Consider the following 20,853-nt stretch of genomic DNA (forward strand, 5'->3'; position numbering starts at 1 on the left):
GACAAGGTTAGTTAGTATTGGGGCAAGGTATGACCCCACTTGGGCCTCCCCTGGGAGACACGCAGAAAGTCCAGCTTCCAGAAGAGTAGGATCTGGTTGCATTCATTCAGCACACACTGAAAGAAGCCTTCTAGGGTGCTCTGCCTTGTGCCTTATTCAAGGATCCCCAGTATAGTGAAAAGTGAACTGCCACTAATGTGGTTAGTGCCAAATAGACAACAGTTTGAGGAAATCAAGGAAGGCTTCCTGGAGGAGACAGTGTCAGAGCTTTCTCCAAGGGCAGAAGCATGAAGGCTAGATGTCACCAGGACCAGCAAGAAAGGTACAAGATGCCCAGGAAGGAAGAAGAGGTGAACTTGGATGTGGTCAGAGAAGGAGGGAGTTACTCAAGTTAGGATGAAGATTCTGGGCTTTGAACTGAAGGCCGTGGGAGCCAGTTAAGGGCACAGGGGAGAAGGACACCATCAGATGGACAAGAGTGTTGGAGGTCAGTGACGAGGCTGGTGCAGAGACCACACTGAGTCGGGCAGGAGGGAAAGTGGATGGAAGCACCCTGGAGAAGAGGACCCAAGAGGGCACAGTCCTTTGTGGGGCTTCCTATGAAGCTGAGCTGGAGTCCCAGCTGGTGTGTGGAGGGAAGAACAAGGGATGACAAAGGCAGGCTGCTGAGGGGCAGAATCTTAATTTGGTTTAGGCAGATCCCAGCCAGGCCCTGCCCTCTGCACCAGTGTGGCCCATAAGGTGGCTCCCTCTGCAACCCGAGGACTATCAGGCAGCCAGGCATGACAGTCATGCACACCAGGACAACTAAATTGCATACTGTCCCATCACGTGGATGCCTCTGGGACAACAGGCAGCAGTACCAGACTGAACAGACCCACAGTCACTGCCTCCTGCTCGCACAGGGCAGTTGGTTCCACCCCAGTCAGTTCGCCAGGCTAAGCAGGGTCCAGGAGGAGCAGTCCAAGTTTTTGCCCTGCCCTTTCATGGGGGCTGGCCTTCAGCATATCAAGAGTCAGACCTTCTCCTGGGCTTCTCTCAATGTCTGGGGAATGAGGGACTCTGGGTTCCCACCAGGGCCCAGTTGGAGAGGAAATCTTGATGGCTTACCATAAATCTGGGAGGCCGAGAGAGGGAGCTTGCCAGCCTTCCCCTCTACTCTTGGCTCCCCAGGGCGGAGACAACACTGCCCCTCTGGGCCCATTCTCTTTGAACCCCAGACTGGGAGGTAGCTGTTTTGGGGTGGGGACAAACAAATTAGTGGTCTCTTCCTGACAAGGGCTTGGTCACTGGGTAGAGTAAGGGGACCAGGCCCAAGGACAGAGACAGACCTGAGGGCCCCATATTGGTTCCCACTGGCCTTTTGACCACCTGGGGTTTGCCCCCATCATCCTCAGCGTGGAGCAGGAGACCCTTGGGGAGGAAAAGCCTAGGGGAAACCCTGCAGTGGGAGGGCCTAGCCTGGAGCTAGGGGCTTCAGCACAGAAGTGTCTGGGCTGGGTGCAGGTAAGGAAGCACAAGCAATGCTGAGAGGACAGGGATGGTGAGGACGGCGCAGGTAGGGCACAGGGCAAGAATGCTCGTGGGGGTATGATGCACAGAATGGCACAGTGAGGACTCCCCGTCTCCCACCCAGCCCTGGGAGTCTCTTCCTTGCAGGCTCCAACCAGGTCAGTCAGCCCAACACCCTACATCCATGAAGGGTCCTTTTGAGAAGCCCCGGGCCGGGCGTTGGTCTGCCTTCCGCACTACAGCCTCCTTAGTGAGCCCAGCGAGCGCCCAGGGTCAGGAGGGAGGCGGGGGAACAGAGGATGCCAACGACCTCTCCCTGGCCTCCACTCACAGTTCCCGCCTCCAGGCCCTACTCTGGATGGGAGTCCCTATTCCGAGGACGCAGAAGGTAAGGGGATGTGCCCTGTGGGAAGAGGGCCAGACTCTTCTGGCTTTTAACCCAGGAGTGCCAGCTCCTGGGGTCGAGTATGGGGAGGGCTCAGTCGCTCCTACACCTTGGCTGCGCACTAGCTCATCTATTCGCGCCCTTCTTGAGCCTAACGTTTCCACTAGAAGTAAGACTTGAAGAACTGCAAGTTCATGCACTTGGGTGGGCATGGCGGGGGGGCGACCAGGGCTCCGCAGAACTCTGTGACAGCCCCACCTCTTCTGCTCCTTCTTTCCCCCAGGCGAAAGCAGCAGTTCCGCCAGAACTCCCACACGCCAGAACCCCTCGCGCTGGTCAGCTGCCCCTGGTTCCGCAGAGGCCCCCAAGTCCCGGCCCCGCGGCGAGAGCGAGGGCGCACGAACTCCAATGTCCCGGTTTTATTGCAAACGCGGGCTGCGCCGGGTGAACGATGCACAGGACCAGAGGCGAGGATTAGACGGAGGGAGTAAGGCGGGACTCATGGAGGTCTGGGGCGTGTCTTAGGTCAAAGGGGCGGTGCTCGAAGGGACATCCCAGGCCAAGGGTGTGGGTGGGTCCCGAGCCTAAGCCAAAGGTAGGGGTGGAGCTTGGTCCCAACGACTAACGCTCTAGGGGCTGAAACCAATCTAACGACAGAGGGACTCCAGGGCAGTGGGGGCGGTGTCTAAGACAAAGAGGTGTAACCAGAGGGGCGGACCCTAAAGCAGGGGTGGGCATGGTAGGCGGGGCTGGCGTCTGGCTTAGTGGAAAGTCTCCACTTCCACAACAGTCCAGTCACCCTGTGGGGAGGCCACGTCATCTGGAGAGAAGCTGGTGACCGAAGTGATGCTGGCACGGGATTCGTCCAAAGGAGACAGCAGTTCGGCCCAGCGGCCCAGTTCGGCGTCGCTGAGCGGAGCTCGGGAGCTCCCAGTGACGCCACCGCCTCCCGCACCCCCTGGACCACCGCCGCTGCCTCCCGCCGTACCCTCAGCCGCCGCCAGCAGCAGCGTCCGGCTCAGCAGGTGCTGCACGACGCTCGCCTGCAGCGCCCCCAGCGGCAGCTCGCCCAGGCGCGCAAGCTTCGGGCTCCGGGAGGACACCCCCGTCCCGGCTCCGGTCTCAGCCTTCCCGCCGCCAGCGCCGGACTCGGGCCCCTGGTCCAGTGCGCCCGGTGTAGGAGTCGCCGACTCGGGCCCTTCCGCCTCGTAGATGGTGCACAGACCGTCAGCTGAGCCCGGCCCGGCAACCGGAGGCCATTGCAGGGCCGATCCTACCGGTAAAGATAGAACCTTGAGCCGAGGGAGCAGGAAGGTCCGTCCCCAATCCAACTGACCCACCCCAAGCTGAGAGCCCCGCCTCCGGCCCCACCTATAGCCCGGCTCCGCCCACAATCTCCCTGACCTGGAGCGCCGCGGATTGCCAGTGGTGGAGCGGAACTTCGGCTCCATGCGGCCGGGTGGCAGGCTGCGAGCTCCGCGTCTGCAGGTGGGGAGGCTGCGGCGCCGCCCTCGGGCCCGCTGTCGTAACCGCGCAGCTCCTCGGGCGTGCTTGTGGCGCTGCTACTGTGGCCGGCCAGGTCCGGTCCGCTCAATGTACTGGACGGGCTACGCGAGGGTGGCGGCGGCGCGACGGGGGCCAGCGCCAGGGTCAGCCGTGGACCCGAGATGGAAGCATCTGGACCTGGGGTCGGGGGGCGGCGTGGAACCTGCGGAGGGGACGAGGCAGGGGCCTGCAGAATGGGTGAGGACAGTGAGGGCGGAGCCTGCGAGGGAGGCGTGGTCAAGGGAGAGGGCGGGGCCTGAAGAGGGGACAAGACCCGAGAAAGTGGGGCCTGTTGAGGGGGTGGGGTTGTGGGAGGCACCTGCAGAATGGGCAAGGCCGAAGGAGAGGGACCGGGAGGGTCCAGAGGTGGTACCTGTGGAGCTGGCGAGGCGGAAAGAGACAGAGGGACCTGCGGAGGAGGTGAGGCCAGAGGAGAGAGAAGAGCCTGCTGAGGCGGGGAGGCAGGAGAGGGAAGGGGCAAAGGGTATGTGGCAGGGGGAGAAGAAGAAGCCTGCAGAGGGGGCAAAGTTAGAGAAGGTTGGGTTTCTATCGGGGAAATGGGCAGGAAAGAAGGTGTGGTCTGCGGAAAAGGTGAGCCCACGGAAAGTGAGGCCTGCGGAAAGGAAGAAGCCAAAGGAGAAGTGGACTGCGGTGAGGCCGGAGAAGTTGAGGCCTGTATGGGGGGCAGGGTCAGGAGAGAGGGAGTGGGCTGTAAAGGGGGCGTGATCAGAGAAGATGGGGCCTGCACAGGGGGTGTACCCAGGGAGAAGGAAGGGGACTGCAGAGGCAGGGAGGCCGACAGAGAAGGGGAACCTAGGGGAGCATCTGGCAGAGGGGAAGTGACCGGAAGAGAAGGGTCTTGTGAGAGGTTGGCCTGAAGAGGGGGCAGAGACAAGACAGGACTGACCGGGGGAGGGGGCATAGTCAGAGTAGGAAGGGCTGGCAGAGAGGGGGCATTCTGTGGAGATGCTGGGGGAGAAAGAGGGGCTTGTGGAGGGGCGGTGGCTAAAGGCTGAGGAGCGGACGACGGAGGTGTGGCCAAGGGAGTCTGAAGAGCAGACCAAGACGAAGCCTGGGTGGAAAGCATATTCTGCAGGGGCGGTGAAACTGATGTAACCATGGGCAGGGGACAGACGGGGGCCTCTTGAGGAAAGGCTATACCGCTGTGTGGGGGTGGAGCTTGCAGAGGAGGCGTGGCAGGTGGAGAGGGGAGAGTCTGCAAAGAGAGTGGAGCAACTGTTGCTAGCGAAGGGGGCGTGGCCAATGGGCTGGTTAGTGTGTGTGAATGGGGCGTGGTCTGTGGGGAGGATGGGGTGGGAAGATCCAGCAATGCAGGTGGAGGTGGTGTGGTTGGTGGAGAGGGAGGGAGTGTGGCCAGCAGGGGAGTCCCGGAGACTTGTGGAGGTGGAGGCTGTTGTGATGTGGAACCTGATGGCGAGGACGTGGCCACAGGAGGAGGAGATCCCTGGCCCTGCATTGAGGCTGTGTCCTTTCTTGCAGATGTGGCCTGCAGAGGGCGTAGAGTGTGCAGCCCTTTGGACTTGGGCTGCGAGGTATGTGCAGGAGCTCGGGATGTTCCACGGGCCAAAGCCCCAGAACGGGCTGGGGAGGACAGCCCAGGGGACACTGCACTGCAGCCCAGGGGACGAGAGGCAGGCTTCTGGAGGCCCCCGCCAGCACTTAGCCGCCTCCTGGCAGCTGGGCTGGGCTCCGTGGCACTGTGTTCTGTGGCACTGCTCACTGATTTCCTGGGCACCTCAGTTGGGGGACGCGGACGGGCACTCGCAGCTGGTCTGGGGAGTCCCACTTCTGTGCCCATAGCCTTGGATCTCCGGGCGATGGCTGGGGAGGAGGCTCCTGAGGTGGGCCCTGAAGAGTCTGGAAACAAAGCAGAAAACCCAAAGTGCCAGATACCTTCTGGCTAGTCCCCATCACACCTAGAAACCACCTCATCCCCAGATCACATACCCTTTCGTGCTCCAGAGCTCAGGACACTCTTTTTGGGTGCCTCTGGGGTTTTTCCTCTAGCCACAGTTTCCTCAGCTGGGGGCCTGGGTCCCTTCTGTCCAACAGGGCCTGACCTAGGGACAGGAGGGACCAGCTCCTTATTAGACTTCCCAAATTTACATTTTCCCATCTGTGAAATGGGGCACATACCCTCTCTGTGGACCAAAAATGATTTCCACTCAGTTTGCACCTACTTATCTGTAAATGCTCCTGAGCCCTAACTCATGGGTAACATTAAAAAGTTCAGCCCAGTAAAGTGGCACAGCCCATAATCCCAGCAACTTGGGAAGCTGAGGCAGGAGAATCACAAGATCAAGGCCATCCAACAACTTAGTGAGACCCTGTCTCAAAATGAAAAATAAAAAGGGCTGGGGATGTAGCTCAATGGTAAAGCATCCCTAAATTCAATCCCCAGGACCAAAAAAGTAAAAAAATAAAAAGGGCTAATGTAGCTCAGTGGTAGAGTGCTTGCCTAGCACGTGTGAGTCCCTGGGTTCCATCCCCAGTTCTGCAGAGACAAAGGAGAATAAAAAAGAAAATAAAGACGTTCAGATTGTAACACTAACCATTGCTTAAGGGACTGGGGGTGGGGGCATGTTACCTGATGGTCCCGCTGGCACGCCCGGGGCTAGAGATAGAACCCTGGCTGGGGGTCTTGGCAGAGGCCCGCTCTCCTCTCCCAGCCGCTGGGGGCCTGGAGGCTGCAGGGAGAAAATTAAGTGGAAGGTGCCCCGGAAAGGAGTGTCTCTGAAGGAGGAGGGACGGGCGGGCGTGGGGTGATGGGCTCAGAACTGAGGAAGTTGGGTACCTGGGCTCCGCGGACCTGCCCCAGCGCTCCGAGTGGGTCCCACTCGGACTGCAGTCTCCGGAAGAGCGACTCCGCTGACACCCCCGGCTCGCTCCGCCAGGGGCCTTCTTCCCATGGCTCCCGTTGCTCCCAGAACTCGAAGGGCTGCGGGCGTTACTGGGGGAGGTGGTCGAGGAGACCCTGGGGGTTTGGGGGTCGCGAGGCCGGGAGGGCGAGCAGCCGGCGTCCGCACGGCGGCCCCGGCCTTGGCCTTGTCCTTCTTGTCCATCCCGCACCTGCCGAGGAGACAGGCGGCTCAGCATCCCAGCTCCGGAACCACTATGTTGCCTGCTGGGCTCGAGGTCGCGGCACCTCGCTGCCCTTTCCCCAGCATCGCCGCCCACGGGTGTCCAGACCTCAGCCTCGGCCTGGCTGCCCCCCGACCCACTCACAGGCCGGTCTGCTCTTCGAAGCCCTCAGTCCCACCCCAGCCCTTTCCCCAAAGCTGAGAGACCCTGCCCGCCCCAGCCCCCTCGGCTCCGCGCATCACCATCCACGCCCTGCCCGTGACCCCACGGGCACCGAGAAATCAGCCTCGGGAAGGGAGGGCGGTCTCCGCGTTCGGATGCGGGGGTCCGGCACGCACGCCCGGGCCTCCCCGCCACCCCCCAGCGCCATCCCCCGTCCTCCCCGAGGGATGCCGGCACCTGCCACGAGACAGAGCGGCCCCTCGGCCCGCGAACAGGCTACCGGAGACAAAGAGCCGCGTCCCGGGCCCGACCCCTCCCCCGCCCGGCCCGGCCCGCGCCCGGCCCCGCCACCTGCTCGCGGCTCGCTCACCTCCGGCTCCGGCCTCCCGCCGCTCCACGAAGGGTCGCCCGGGTGGGGCGGGGCGGGAGCACCGCGAGCGGCGGGAAGGCCGCGGAGGGGGCTGCAGGCGGCGGCGCCGGGGGAGCCTGGCGGGCCCCGCCCCTCGGCCGCGGGCGGGGAGCCCCGGGCGCGCGCCGGATCCAAACCCGGGAGCGCGCCGATGGGGTGGGAGAGAGGCTCGCGGCGGAGGAAGGGGCCGCCTCTCGGCGGTCAGAGGGAGGCCTGTTTCCGCGACCGCCTAAAGACCACAAAGACCCAACGAGAGGGACTCGGCGGGGAAATCACTTGGGGACCCCCACTGGTCCCTTCGCGCACCCACGCACCTGCTGCGACCAGCACCCCGACCACCTGGAGACCGAGGCCCGCCTGGACGCGGATAGGCTGAGCCCTGGCAACAGGGGGGCGGGACCACCGCGCCTCTAGCCCACCGACCAATCCAGAACCCGTGTCGCTGGTCGCGGTCGTGGCCTTCGCGACTGTGGAAGCCAGGCCGCCCGGCCCCCAAGGCTTTTCTCAAACCCTAAGAAATCTCCTTACCTAGGGTGGGGTGGGTCTCGTTGCTACGAGACTGCAGCCTTGGGAAACTAAGGGACGCAAGGTGGATTCCAGATTTGGGGGAAGAGGAGGTAGAGAGGGATGAGAGCGAGGGGAAGAGCCAAGAAAAGCAGTATGGTGAGGGTACCGTGACCCAGTCTTCTGTAGGGCAGAACACTTCCACCTCCACACCCTCCACCGCTAGGTCACATCAGTGAAGGCTCCCACCAAGACTTGGCCTCTGGGGGACCAGATTACCGGGAACTAGGTGGTATCAAAACAAGTCCATAAAGGCTCTGAGGACATCTTTCCCGACTGCCTCAGTCTAGCCCGAGCAAGTGAGAGGTGTCATTTAGTTGTCTTCACCTGCCACCAGTGGGACCCCCGTGGAGCATGACATGGACCAAAACTCTGGAGGCTAGTGGTCTCTGAAATAAAAGGGCTTCTTGAGCCATTACAGTTGCTAGCCTGAAAAAGGACCGGGTCTTGGAACAAGTTCCCATAACTTCCAGAAGCAGAGCTGGATAGAAGTTGACAATACATTCACTGGACCTAGAGATAAAACCATTTTTATAACAAAAATTGGGGGAAGCAAGCATGAATTGTTTCATTGAACTTTCATGGTTACAGATAAAAGGAACAGGGTCACAAAATCATGCAGAGTTTGGGATAGGAAGTCAGTCCACAAGAAGGTCTTGCCGCTTCTGGAATGGTCAGGATAGTAAGCAGGATGCAGGTGGTGTCCAAGGGGGTGGCAGTGGGATTGAGTTAAGATTTTAACACACCTTCAGGAATAGTTTTGTTGTATGGACAGCCGCTGTTAACTTACTAACTCCCTTATCTCCCTCCTCCTCCATTCTTTGGCCCTTGCAATTAAATTGAAGACATTTCAGAATTTTTCTCTAATCAAGGGGTGTAGACTAAAGCAGGAGATGGTCATCCTCAGCTGCCCTGTGCTGGCCTCCTGATGAGCCTCCCCTTGTCCCTGAGGGTCTGGCTTTGTCACCGATGTTAGCCAAATTCTCTCCCCCTGTTGTGCTTTCCACTTGATGCCTCCTGACTCACAGCCCCTCCCCACTCCATCCCAAAGAGTGAGCGCCCTGTGCTGTCACGCATGCGCACATACATGCCCGCACCTGCACTGCTGCACATGAGTACACACACATGCAAGAGAAGGGATCGATCCTCGTCTGAAACTCAGAGGGCTTCTTAACTAGGGTGTGGCTAGAAGTAGGAGGCTGGGCTTTTTCCATTCAAGATTTGTGCCCATTTGAATTTCCAGAGAGGGAAGAAAGAGAAAGATGTCAAACTCAGAACTGAATGCCCTGCTTTGTCCTCCTGATTGGATCATTTAGGCCTCACCTCCTCCCCAGATCTCCTGATTATCACCTATGTTAGCCTCTTGTGGCATGACAGCAGCTGGCTCCCCTGCCTGCCTGTTTACCCATCTCCCAACAGCACTCCCCTCCTGTGTCACTGCCACCTACCAGAGACCTGACCTCCTGCGTTCTGACCACAGTACAGAGGGTCCTCCAAGGTACATTGACACCAGCCTGTATTCAATTAGGATCTTGACTCTGCTGTCCTATAAAAAACTTCCCAGATGTCTATGAACAGGGGAGGAAGCCAGGTGCAGTGGCTCGAACCTGTAGACCCAACTGCTTGGGAGGCTGATGTGGGAGGATCACTTGAGCCCAGGTGATCCAGACCAACCTGGGCAGCACAGGGAGACCCAGTCTCAAAACAAACAAACAGCGGAATAAATAACACAAAGTAAAGTATGCCCCGCAATAGAATACTACTCAGCAAAGACAAGGACAGAATACCGGCACACTGAAAATAGTAACTAATTTCCAAACCATGACAAACAAAAGAAGTTACAAGAACACACACACACACACACACAAAACATGCACTCTATGATTTCATTTATAGAGCATTCTAGAAAATGCAAGCTAACCTCAAGTGACAGAAAGCAAATCATGGCTTGCTTATGGATGGTTGGAGGGATTAAATGAACCACCCAGGACAGCCACTCTCAGGTTACTGACCCTCAGGAATTATGCGAAATAATAAATGCTTGTTCTAAGCTACTAAATTTGGAGGAACTTTGTTACTCAGCAATAGATCTGTGAAACTCACATTTACAGGGTCTTAGGGTATTAGATAACAGGTATTTGTCTGAAGTTGGAAAAGCTGAACCCTTTGTATGCTGTTGCTGGAAGCATAAAATGGTGCAGCCCCCATGGAAGGCAGTAGAGAGGCTCTTCAAGACATTAACTAGAATACCATATGACTCAGCAATTCTAACCCTGCACTTACACCCAAAAGAACTGCACACAACAATTTGAGGAGAGATTGCCCACCCCCCCACGTGGATAGCAGCATCATTCACTATAGCCAAGTGCAAACAAGCCAAGTATGCACCGACTGATGAATGGTTAATCAGAAGGTGGCCCATCCATACAATGGAATATTATTCAGCTTTAAAAAGAAAATTCTGCCAAGCATAATGATGCACACCTGTCATCCTAGCTGCTTTGGGAAGCTAAGTCAGGAGGATCACACCAATTTGAGGCCAACCTTAGCAACTTAGTAAGATCCTGTCTAAAAATTTAAAACATTTTTTTTAAAAAGGGACCAAGAGGGCTGACATTGTGGCTCAGTGGTGGAACATCTGTCTAGCACACGTGAGGCACTGGGTTTGATCCTCACCACCACATGCAAAAAAAAAAAAAAAAAAAAAAAAAAAAAAACCCTAAATAAAATAAAGTTATTGTTATATATCCACTTACAAAAAGAAAAAAAGGTGGGTGGGGACCAAGGTAAAGTGCCCCTGGATTCAACACTTAGTACCAGAGACAGAGGAGGAAATAAAAAAGGATTAAAATTAAAAAAAAAAAAAGACGGAAATTCTGATACATGTTACAATGTGGATGAACCCTGAGAAGATTGTGCCCAGTGAAATCAGTCACAAAAAGACAAACACTGTACCATTCCACATCTATGAGGTCCCTAAAATAGACACATTCATAGACACAGAAAGGAGAAAGCGGGTGTGGAGGCCGGTGGAGAGAGAGGGAGAGTTAATTTCACAAAATGAACAGCAGTCGGGAGATGACTAGTGGTAAAGTTTACACAATATAAATGCCTTTAATGCCACTGAGCTGTGCACTTAGTTCCATGTTCTGTGTATTTTACCAGTTTTTCAAAGCTGGGCATCACTGTGTGGTAAGACGCCGCGGCCAAGGGGCTGTAAAGTGGGAGCCTTTCCATAGAACACTTGGAAGCCATGTGGAGGACGTGGGCTACAACCCAGCCATTCCAGTCTGCAACTTCAGCAGGTCCCCTGCCGTCCTCTCAGCGTCCCTGAGCACTCTCGGTGCCCACGCAGGGAGGGCCAAAGGTCCGGGGAGACACTCTTCCATTCCCCTTCTCCAGAACAGCCCTCAATGACAGATGGGCTGGTGGCTACATACCTCCATTCCCTCGTGTCTTTGGTGGAACAACCTGGAGGTGTCTCCACCATCTAGACGTTCCCCGCAGAGTGGAGTAACTGTAAGCTGGCTTCTTGGTCCTCCCAGTCTCACTCCTCATTTCCCTTTTGCTTTATCCTGGGATCACCTGCCAGAAAAACTATTTGCATCCAATTCCTCCTCTCAGGGTGTGAGGCTGGAGGAGCTCAAACAACCTCCCATCAATCACCCATCCATCAATTACTGATGCCTGCCCAGTGTCAGGCACCATTCCAAGGGCTGGCAATACAGCAGGAAGCAAAGACACAGGTGACCAGGGCTCCTAGGGCTTGTATTCCAGTGACTAGGATTGAGTAAGCAAAGTGTTTGCATATAGTTGCAAACAAACCTCCAGGGCATGGATCCCCAGAAGCCTCTCTGAAGAAAGAAAGGACAAATGTTCTCAAAGGTCTCTGTCTCCAAGAGTCCTCAGGAACCCCTTTTCCCTGACCACTGCTTCAGCCTGATTTGTTACAACTACAGCACTCGTCCAGAACTGACATTATCTTCTTCCCTCATTTGTTTGTATGCTTAATGTTTGTCTAGAAAGAAACTCTGGGGCTAGGATGTAGCTCAGCAGTAGAGTGGCTTGCATAGCACAGGTGACACCCTGGGTTCAGACCCAGCACACCCCCCCCCCCCGGCCCAAAAATCAAATGAACATGCAAGAAGTTTCTGGACTGTCTGTGGTAGTACTCAGAGGGCCTTTGATTTAGGTGATCCTGGCCCTTCATGCCTCAGGCTGTCTAAGAGCTGGGGATATTCTCATTTTCTCCTTGGGGAAGGGAGCTGACTTCCCTACCTAGAAAGGATGGGCTTTCCATTCTGCAGGGATTTAACCCAGGTGGTAGTGGGTGGTCTGTTTGGTTTGCTATTCTGTGACCCACTCCAGGTTCCCCTTAGGTGACCGCAAGGTTAGGGTTGTGGTTTCCAGAAGTGGGGCTCCCAGGGCTGGGGAGATAGCCCTGTTGGTAAAGTGCTTGCCTTGCAAGCACAGGGCCCTGGGTTCGATCCCCAGCACAGAAAAAAAAAAAAAAAAAAAAAAAAAAAGAAGTGGGGCTCCCAGCCTGGAACTCCCCAGCTACCAGAGCCCTCTGCCCCCTCCCTGCAGCCCCCAAGACCTGGGCACAGCCTGCCCCAACTTCCCCCAGGGTGGGCCACGAGTCCTGACAGGGGCAGCCAGGCTAGGACCCCCACTGGGCTGGCCGCTTTTGACTAGACCCAGCTCCTACCCCGAAGCCAGAACAGAAGAGGAAGGCCTCCCCTCTCCCCTGCTCCTCAAGGAGGAGCCATCTTCCACCTGAAGTCTGGTCACCTGTGACTTGGTTGGGCTTCGAGGCCAAGCGGCCGAGCTTTGGGGGTTGGGGGGAGCCTTTCCACCCATTCCTGACACCTGTCCAGAAAGACGGTCATAGCGTAGCTTTGAGAGCCCCCAGGACGCCCCGTTTCCTCAGTTTCCCCCCTGCAGCTGAACGGCAGACTCCTAAAGCCCCTCCCCTGGGGCCGGCTCCGTGCCCACCTGGCGCAGGGCAGGAGGACTATCCCTCGCCCATCGGCGATCGCGTGGCGCTCAGAGCGGGGTAGACCAGCGAGGCGGGCCGAGCTGTCCAGGGGCGGGGCGGGGCGGGGCGGCTCTCGGGCTCCTGGCCCGCCCGCCCGCCCTGACTCACCCTGGCGAACCCGCCCGGGAACTCTGCGGGAGTCCGGGCCGCTCCGCTCCCAGGGACCCAGGAGTTGGGCCCAGCGTCCATCCCAGAGCTGTGAGTAAGGGGCTCTTCGGCCGCGGGGGCGGGGTGGCCAGGTGGGGATCGGACTGCGGCTGGGACCTGGCGGAGGGGAGGCTCGCTCAGGTGCTGCGGACACCGCGGCCCGGGCGGGACGGGACGTCCGGCGCACACCGGGAGCTGGCGGGTGGGGACAGGGGTGCGCAAACAGAGGCGGGGCCCCAAGGCCGCCTGTCCTGAGAGTCGGGCAGACCCAGTCAAGTGAGGAAATGAAAATCAACAGGCAGGGGTCGACCTTGGGGCTCATGATCTCCGTATCCTGCCCTGGGGGCGGGGCTGAGAAATCAGAGACAACTTGTCCCAGCGATCGTCTCAAAGTCCCAGAACCCTTCCACTTGGGATCCTCTCCAACAGCTTTCGGAGGTTTTTTTGAACTTCAACACTCCCCAGACCCCAAGTCCCAGCAAGGGAAGTTTGGAAACTGTGCTAGTTGTCTGTGTCCATAGTGCTGACCAGAGATCTGCTATTAAGTGGGCCATCTTCCCCCGTTCCCCACCTCAGTTTCCCCCTGTGAAAAAAGCAGGAGTTGAACTTCGTGCTCTTCAAGGCGGAAAATCTGCTGTTTCTTCCTGGCCCCTTAGCATATGGGCCGTGGGTGGGGAGGGGGCCGCCTCCCACCACCCACCACCTCCACTCCAGCAGTAGGAAGTTACCCACCACATCATGAGGAGGCAGGAAGCCTAAGGGAGCCTGGGAGAAGGGGAAGCAGGAGCGAGGCCCAGCTGAGGAGCCTTGTGGTCCTAGACTGGCCTTCTGGAACAACCCTTCAGGGTTCTTTTTGCAGAGATGCCGTATCACTGTGAGAGGTGTCTTCCCGAGACGGAGCACAGTGAGTGCCATCAAGCAGGCAGGAGTTGGGACTGGGATGGGCCAGGCTCAAAAGCCACTGTAACCATGAAAGCTTGATGAAGTCACAGCTCTCCCCCAAGTCTGGAAAACAAAAGCCTGACACCTGAGTTCCCAAAGTTGGGAGAAGACGATGCATTGAGGACATCTGATGGCACGCACTGAGCGTGCTCCCCATTGCCATTTTCTTCTGCCCCTCCCCCAGTTACCAACCCCTCTTCCTGGGCCCTGCCACTAGCCCTGCTCAGATGTAGGAGGGGGCCAATCTTGCGTCTGCGGAAATTTAATGGCAGGTTCGGGACCATCAGGTTTGAGTCACGGAGACAGATAATGATAATCCCCAGCATCAGCCTCTGATTCTTTATGTGTACACACCTTGTCCCCTGGAGTCACTGGGAAGTCCAAATGGGACCCTGAGGGTTTCTGTCTTTTTGCCTATGACTGTGCACCCGGGAGGGTGGAATTTACATCATTGTGAGATAGGTTCTGAAGGGCGACCAGGACAAGGAGTTGGTCCCTACCAATGCGTGTGGCATTTCTGCCACTGTTCCCAGATTTTTCTAGGGTAAAGCAACTGAACAGCATCCCTCTAAGGATCCACTGAGGCCACCCTAGGACAGTGGCTGAAACTTGATGCAGATGTTACAGTTCCCTTGTTCTGGGTCTTCCTTCTGGTCAGTGTGTATATTGCATTTTGTACCCTCATACACAAATATGTGTGCTCCAAAATGTCCCCAGGTATCCCTTTTGGTGGCTACCATATACATTCATCCCTGGGGGTTGCTGAGCTGCTCTGGGCTTTTCAATAGATGAGATGCTGCTGATGAAGGCTGGAGACATTCTTGGCTTTTTTGTAGGACTGGGAGAGTTAGTGGGCATGGGGGATGGGCCATGGTGAGAGGGATCCTGCGCTCTGGATGAATGGGGGGCGTGAGTGTCCATCGTGTGCGTGCAGACCCTGTCTGCCTCCTTGCCTGCAGATCCGCCACACTGAGGTGGGAGCCTCGGAGGGAATGAAGGGGAGTAGTTGTCAGGGACTGCCAGCTCTGAGGCTGTACCATGGTCCCCACCCCTACCTTGTCCCCACTCAGAAGTCACTCCAAAACCTTTGGGGGACATGGGGACTAAAAAGGGAGACAGGGTACGAGTGTGGTTGGCTGAGGTATGAGACAGGGACCAGGACTTCCCTCCTCTACCTAGTTCAGCTTGTGCCCAGTGACAGGATGGGGACGGGAAGCTCTTGAAAGCCTGCTTAAGGGACAGGGGAGAGAGATGGGGGAAGCTTGGACGCCGGCAGGGGTGAGCTGCCTAGGGACCCTGCTCTTTCCCCCTTAGCCTTGCCAAGTGGCTGCCGCCTCAGAGGATGATGTCCCAGCTTCGTGCCCCTCGCCCCCGTATGTGACTTGGGCTGGCCAGACTGTATCTGCAGTAATGATACCTTGGTCAAAAAGGAAGCCAGGGACAGACAAGTGGGCCGGCAGCCCAGCTTCGTGCCAGTTGTGGGTGTCACCTGGGAGCATTCCATTTGTGGGTCCTCCACCCTTTGGCCATTCCAACACTCCCCCTCCCTCGCAGAGCCCAGGTCTGTAGTTTGTACCTCAGCTGCTGGGCTCTAGCCCCTTTAGAAACTCAGGTGTCCCGGCCACACACACCCCCAGGGCTGACTACCTTCGCTGGGCCACTCCCTAACCCCTGGGGCCCTGGTAACCAGAGCAGAGCCAGGCTCCAGCCAGGCTCCAGCCGGCTTTTCCGGTTGGAGGTTGGAGGTGGTGCCCAGGAGCACCCCTGGAGGGGGTGGGGGGACCCATGCCCCGGAAGTCCTGAGCTGTGGAGAACTCTCCCGCCTGGTGGCAGTGAGTCTAGGCTGCAGTTGGGAGGCCCCAGGTGGGTGTTTTGGGGCTTCCAGCATCAAGGGTGGAAGGCGGGTACTGGGTTTGGAGAGAAGTCCACCAGGTAAGGCTGGGGGACAGGAACCCTGTGGACTGTCCTCTTGAGCTCTGAGAGGGCAGGAGAAACAGTAAGATGTGAAGTCCTGGCTCTGGGAAGGAGGTGGGGGGGGGCAAAGTCTAAGAGGAGAGGGCACAGGGCTCGTGGGTTCCGTCAGGGAGCACAGGCTGTGTCTGCCCCCTGGGGATCCCCCTGCCAGACGGGCGCCCCTTCCTCATGATCTCACTACACCAGTCTCCTGCCTGCTGTAGGCAGGATGATCCCGGTGGCCGAGTTCAAGCAATTCACCGAACAGCAGCCTGCGTTCAAGGTGCTCAAACCCTGGTGGGACGTGCTGGCTGAGTACCTCACTGTGGCGATGCTCATGATTGGGGTCTTCGGCTGCACCCTCCAGGTAAGGAACCAGGCCATCGAGGGCGGGGCCCCATGGGAAGCCTTCTTGTCAAGCCCTTGCTCACTCATAGCTGATTCCTACCCCTTACCTCCTATGGTATTCCCAGCTTTGACAACTCTCTGCTTATCCCTGGAATCTAGAAAGAACTGAGGCTACTGACTTTGGTAAGGCTGCTGTAAATCAAGTAGCACGGACTGAGGGGCCTAAACACCAGAAACTTATGACCATGCAGTTCTAGGGGGCAGTGGAGATCAAGGTGCTGTGGACAGGGTGGGTTCCTCCCAAGGACCGTGAGGGAGAATCTGTGCCAGGTCTTTCTCCTAGACTCTGGCAGCCCCAGAATCTTGGCTTGCAGATGGCATTCTCCTGTGTCTCTCTTCAAATGTCCCCTTTCTATGAGGACATAGTCCTACTAGATTAGGGTTCACTCTCATGGCCTCAGCTGGATTACCTCTGCAAAGGCCCTTTTCTAAAGAAGGCCACATTCACAAGGGTTGGAGGTTGGGGACTTCAACATCTTTTTGAGGGGAGGAACACAATCCAACCCAACTCCTTTTTTCAGACAAGGACCGATGCAGACTCCTCCAGAGTCAGGCAGCTGGCAAGGGTCTAGGATCAGGTCTCTCACCTTCTGCCTGCTTCTCTCCCCTTCCCCCTGCTTCAGAGTCCCCACACCCTGTTTTGCCATCTTCTCATGCTCAGGTGACGCAGGACAAGATCATCTGTCTGCCCAGTCATGAACCCCGGGAGAACCTCTCAGAGGCTCCCTGCCAGCAACTGTTGCCTCGGGGGGTCTCTGAGCAGATGGGGGGTCTCCGGCAGCTCAGTGGGCTCAAGAACAACCTGGACCTGCAGCAGTACAGCTTCATTAACCAGCTCTGCTACGAGACCGCGCTGCACTGGTACGCCAAGTACTTTCCCTACCTCGTGGTTATTCACACACTCATCTTCATGGTCTGCACCAGCTTCTGGTTCAAGTTCCCTGGCACCAGCTCCAAGATCGAACACTTCATCTCCATCCTGGGCAAGTGTTTTGATTCACCATGGACCACGCGGGCCTTGTCTGAGGTCTCCGGGGAGAACCACAAGGGCCCCGCTGCTGGACGGGCCACAGCAATTGTGGTGACCACAGCAGGGACAGGGACAGGGAAGACAAGTGAGGGAGAGAAGGAAAAGGTGCTGGCAGAGCCCGAGAAGGTGGTGACTGAACCTCCTGCTGTCACCCTGCTGGACAAAAAGGAGGGCGAGCAGGCAAAAGCCCTGTTTGAGAAGGTCAAGAAGTTCCGTGTGCATGTGGAAGAGGGAGACATCCTCTACACCATGTACATCCGGCAGACGGTGCTCAAAGTATGCAAGTTCTTAGCCATCCTGGTTTACAACCTGGTGTACGTGGAGAAGATCAGCTTCCTGGTGGCCTGCCGGGTGGAGACCTCGGAAGTCACCGGGTATGCCAGCTTCTGCTGCAACCACACCAAGGCTCACCTCTTCTCCAAGCTGGCCTTCTGCTACATCTCCTTCGTGTGCGTCTACGGAATTACCTGCCTGTACACCCTCTACTGGCTGTTCCACCGGCCCCTCAAAGAGTACTCCTTCCGTTCCGTGCGGGAGGAGACAGGCATGAACGACATCCCCGACGTCAAAAACGACTTCGCCTTCATGCTGCACCTCATAGACCAGTATGACTCCCTCTACTCCAAGCGCTTCGCTGTCTTCCTCTCCGAGGTCAGCGAAAGCCGCCTGAAGCAACTCAACCTCAACCACGAGTGGACTCCTGAGAAGCTTCGGCAGAAGCTGCAGCGCAACGCGGGGGGCCGGCTGGAGCTGGCCCTCTGCATGCTCCCTGGACTGCCCGACACCGTCTTTGAGCTCAGCGAGGTGGAAGCGCTCCGGCTGGAGGCCATCTGTGACATCACCTTCCCCCCGGGCCTCTCGCAGCTGGTTCACCTCCAGGAGCTCAGCTTGCTCCACTCGCCGGCCCGCCTGCCCTTCTCCTCACAGGTCTTCCTGCGGGACCGCCTGAAGGTGATCCGTGTCAAGTGCGAGGAGCTCCGCGAGGTGCCCCTCTGGGTGTTTGGGCTGCGTGGCTTGGAGGAGCTGCACCTGGAGGGGCTGTTTCCCCCAGAGCTGGCCCGGGCCGCCACCCTCGAGAGCCTCCGGGAGCTCAAGCAGCTCAAAGTGCTGTCCCTGCGCAGCAATGCCGGGAAGGTGCCCGCCAGTGTGACCGATGTTGCGGGGCACCTGCAGCGACTCAGTCTACATAACGACGGGGCCCGCTTGCTTGCCCTCAACAGCCTCAAGAAGCTGGTGGTACTGCGGGAGCTGGAGTTGGTGGCCTGCGGGCTGGAGCGCATCCCCCATGCGGTCTTCAGTCTAGGAGCACTGCAGGAACTGGACCTCAAAGACAATCACCTGCGGTCCATCGAGGAGATCCTTAGCTTCCAGCACTGTCGGAAGCTGGTCACACTCAGGCTGTGGCACAACCAGATTGCCTATATCCCCGAGCATGTGCGGAAGCTCAGGGGCCTTGAGCAGCTCTATCTCAGCCACAACAAGCTCGAGACCCTGCCCACCCAGCTCGGCCTCTGCTTTGGCCTCCGTTTGTTGGATGTGTCCCACAATGGGCTGCGTTCCCTGCCGCCCGAGTTGGGTCTCCTCCAGAACCTGCAGCACCTGGCTCTCTCCTACAATGCCCTTGAGGCCTTGCCGGAGGAGCTGTTCTTCTGCCGAAAGCTGCGCACGTTGCTTCTGGGTTACAACCACCTGAGCCACCTCTCTCCCCACATTGCTGCCCTCCGGGCCCTCAGCCGCCTGGAGCTGAAGGGCAACCGTTTGGAAGCACTGCCAGAAGAACTTGGCAACTGCACGGGGCTCAAGAAGGGAGGACTACTGGTGGAGGACACCCTTTACGAGGGGCTGCCTACCGAGGTGCGAGAGAGGATGGAGGAGGAATGAAGCCGGGGTGGAGAAGGTCGAGGTAGAGGCCTTCAGATGCTTCTGCCCCAGCAGTGTCTTCCAAGGGAGAGGGCCACTGGGTCCAGCCAGGAGAGGAGGGGCAGACATGTCAGCTTTGTGGGGTCCAGACAAGATCCTGGGACTGGTTTGTCTAGAGAGATACAGGAAGTTGTGGATTTGGGGTGGAACCCCATACAGAAGGATTAACTCTGAATTCTCAGACAAAAACCACACCTGTGTCTTTGGCTGGTTGGCTTGCCCTCCCTCTGGACATTCCAGCTCAATTAGTGTCACATATGGGAGTGGGAACACATCCCAATGGGATTTCCAACCCTCCCACCACCAACAAAGCAGCTTACATCTGGGGTTCTCTCCCAAGGAGAGGACACAGACACAAAGGACCAGCTCCCTAATCCCTATCCCAGCTTTGATGCTAAGTCTTTATTTATGAGTCCTTTGCTACAGACATGTGTACCAACAACAATTGGCCTTCTATTTGACTATGTGCCAAAATCAACTGAGGGGCTAGGACAAAACAGAATATCCAAGGCCCCACCCTTGAAAGGCTCATTCAGGAGTTTAGGGTGGGGGCCAGGAACCTGGTAATAAGTAACATGCCAGGTAATTACGACGCAGGTAGTCCTAAGCCTATATGATAGAAACACTGACCTAAAGAATAGCTATCTGAATGTCTAGATTCTGTGCCCCTTTTAGATCCTGGCCCTTCGAGAACCCAATGAAAACTGGGCATCTCCCTCCTTAGGAAATGCTCCTGTAACACACTTGCAAAACTCTGCAAACCACCTCAGGCAGCTGACAGATTCCCCCAGAGGGATATTCATGGCAGTGTCCTCCCTGCTGTGGGGGCTACATTTTTCTGAGGACAGGTAGGGACTTTGTTTTTGGATGTCCCTGGGTGGGGGAGTATAAACCATTGGGTGCTTAATAAATATTATAACCATGATTCTGATCTTTTATGTACATTCCTATTGTCTAGACCTGTTCACAGAACTAATTGGCAACACCTGTCTGCCAGAATCAAGGATGTGTCTATCCTGGGAGGAGAGGCACCAAAGGGGCTCAAGAGGGCAAGGTAGAGACCTCCTCCCATCAGAAGCAGAAATCCAGTGGTGTCTTCTGCCTTGTTTTTTTCCGGAGAATCCCTTTTCTTCTCCCTCCCCTTTTATCCTCTTAACTCCACATTTGTGAGTCTGCTCCACCCATAAGTGATCATCAGGAGTCCCCACAAGCCTTCAACGCCCATCCCAAGGTGTTCCCGTGTTGGACTCCAGAATGAATAGGGCACTTGGCACAGCGCCACCTCGTGGGTTTGGCTACTTGCCAAGTGTCTGCAAAAGGCTGGTCTTCTCCTGATACCTTAGAGCAGATAGAAGCTGCTATTGAGGGACCCAGGGTTTCAGATGGGGATATTTCCCCAGCACCCAACTTACCCCTTAAAAGGAGTTATTTAGGCCGGGGGGTGGGCACCAGGCAGAAGCAAGAAACCCCAGGGCTCACACGAATTCTACAGGTCCACCAGCTGGACTCACATTCTGAAAGCGGGACAGGTGAATGTGGGACGTCTTAAGGTCCCAGGCAACGGTGGCCAGCAATTTTGGTCTTGACCTTGGCCCTGTCATCGAGGCCAAAAGTCACGCCACTGCATTTCCAGAGCCCTTCCCTCGCGCTAGGTCTTGGCCAACCCTGAGCTTGCTGGGACTAGTTGAAATGGAAAGGGCTTCCCACGGGTGCATAATTGTGGTGAGGAGGCCGCA

The 20,853-nt window shown here is 57.1% G+C and overlaps 2 protein-coding genes across 8 annotated transcripts; one reads left to right on the forward strand and one right to left on the reverse strand.

Moving 5' to 3' along the window:
• Positions 1-2,053: 2,053 nt before the first annotated feature.
• Prr36 (proline rich 36) lies at positions 2,054-12,930 on the reverse strand. 4 transcript variants are annotated; one of them, XM_047530863.1, is made up of 6 exons: positions 12,826-12,930; positions 6,258-6,532; positions 6,051-6,150; positions 5,411-5,523; positions 3,302-5,320; positions 2,054-3,170 (listed from the first exon to the last, which is right to left on the reverse strand). In XM_047530863.1, exons 2-6 carry the CDS (start codon positions 6,523-6,525, stop codon positions 2,659-2,661), a joined length of 3,012 nt encoding a protein of 1,003 aa, XP_047386819.1. In that variant the 5' UTR covers positions 6,526-6,532; positions 12,826-12,930; the 3' UTR covers positions 2,054-2,658. The 4 variants fall into 4 exon arrangements, with proteins under 4 accessions (XP_047386819.1, XP_047386820.1, XP_047386821.1 ...); XM_047530864.1 differs by lacking the exon at positions 12,826-12,930 and adding an exon at positions 10,842-11,115; XM_047530865.1 differs by lacking the exon at positions 12,826-12,930 and adding an exon at positions 7,430-7,437.
• Positions 12,792-20,042, forward strand: Lrrc8e (leucine rich repeat containing 8 VRAC subunit E). Of its 4 annotated transcripts, none has more exons than XM_047530869.1 (3): positions 12,792-12,915; positions 15,984-16,126; positions 16,829-20,042. In XM_047530869.1, the coding sequence occupies exons 2-3, from the start codon at positions 15,989-15,991 to the stop codon at positions 19,076-19,078; spliced, it is 2,388 nt and encodes a 795-aa protein (XP_047386825.1). In that variant the 5' UTR covers positions 12,792-12,915; positions 15,984-15,988; the 3' UTR covers positions 19,079-20,042. The 4 variants fall into 4 exon arrangements, with proteins under 4 accessions (XP_047386825.1, XP_047386827.1, XP_047386826.1 ...); XM_047530871.1 differs by having other exon boundaries at positions 12,893-12,915; positions 15,988-16,126; XM_047530870.1 differs by lacking the exon at positions 12,792-12,915 and adding an exon at positions 15,623-15,669 and having other exon boundaries at positions 15,988-16,126.
• The last annotated feature ends 811 nt before the right edge of the window (positions 20,043-20,853 follow it).

The sequence above is a fragment of the Sciurus carolinensis genome, chromosome 17, assembly GCF_902686445.1.
Source record: "Sciurus carolinensis chromosome 17, mSciCar1.2, whole genome shotgun sequence".
NCBI classification, from domain to species: domain Eukaryota; kingdom Metazoa; phylum Chordata; class Mammalia; order Rodentia; family Sciuridae; genus Sciurus; species Sciurus carolinensis.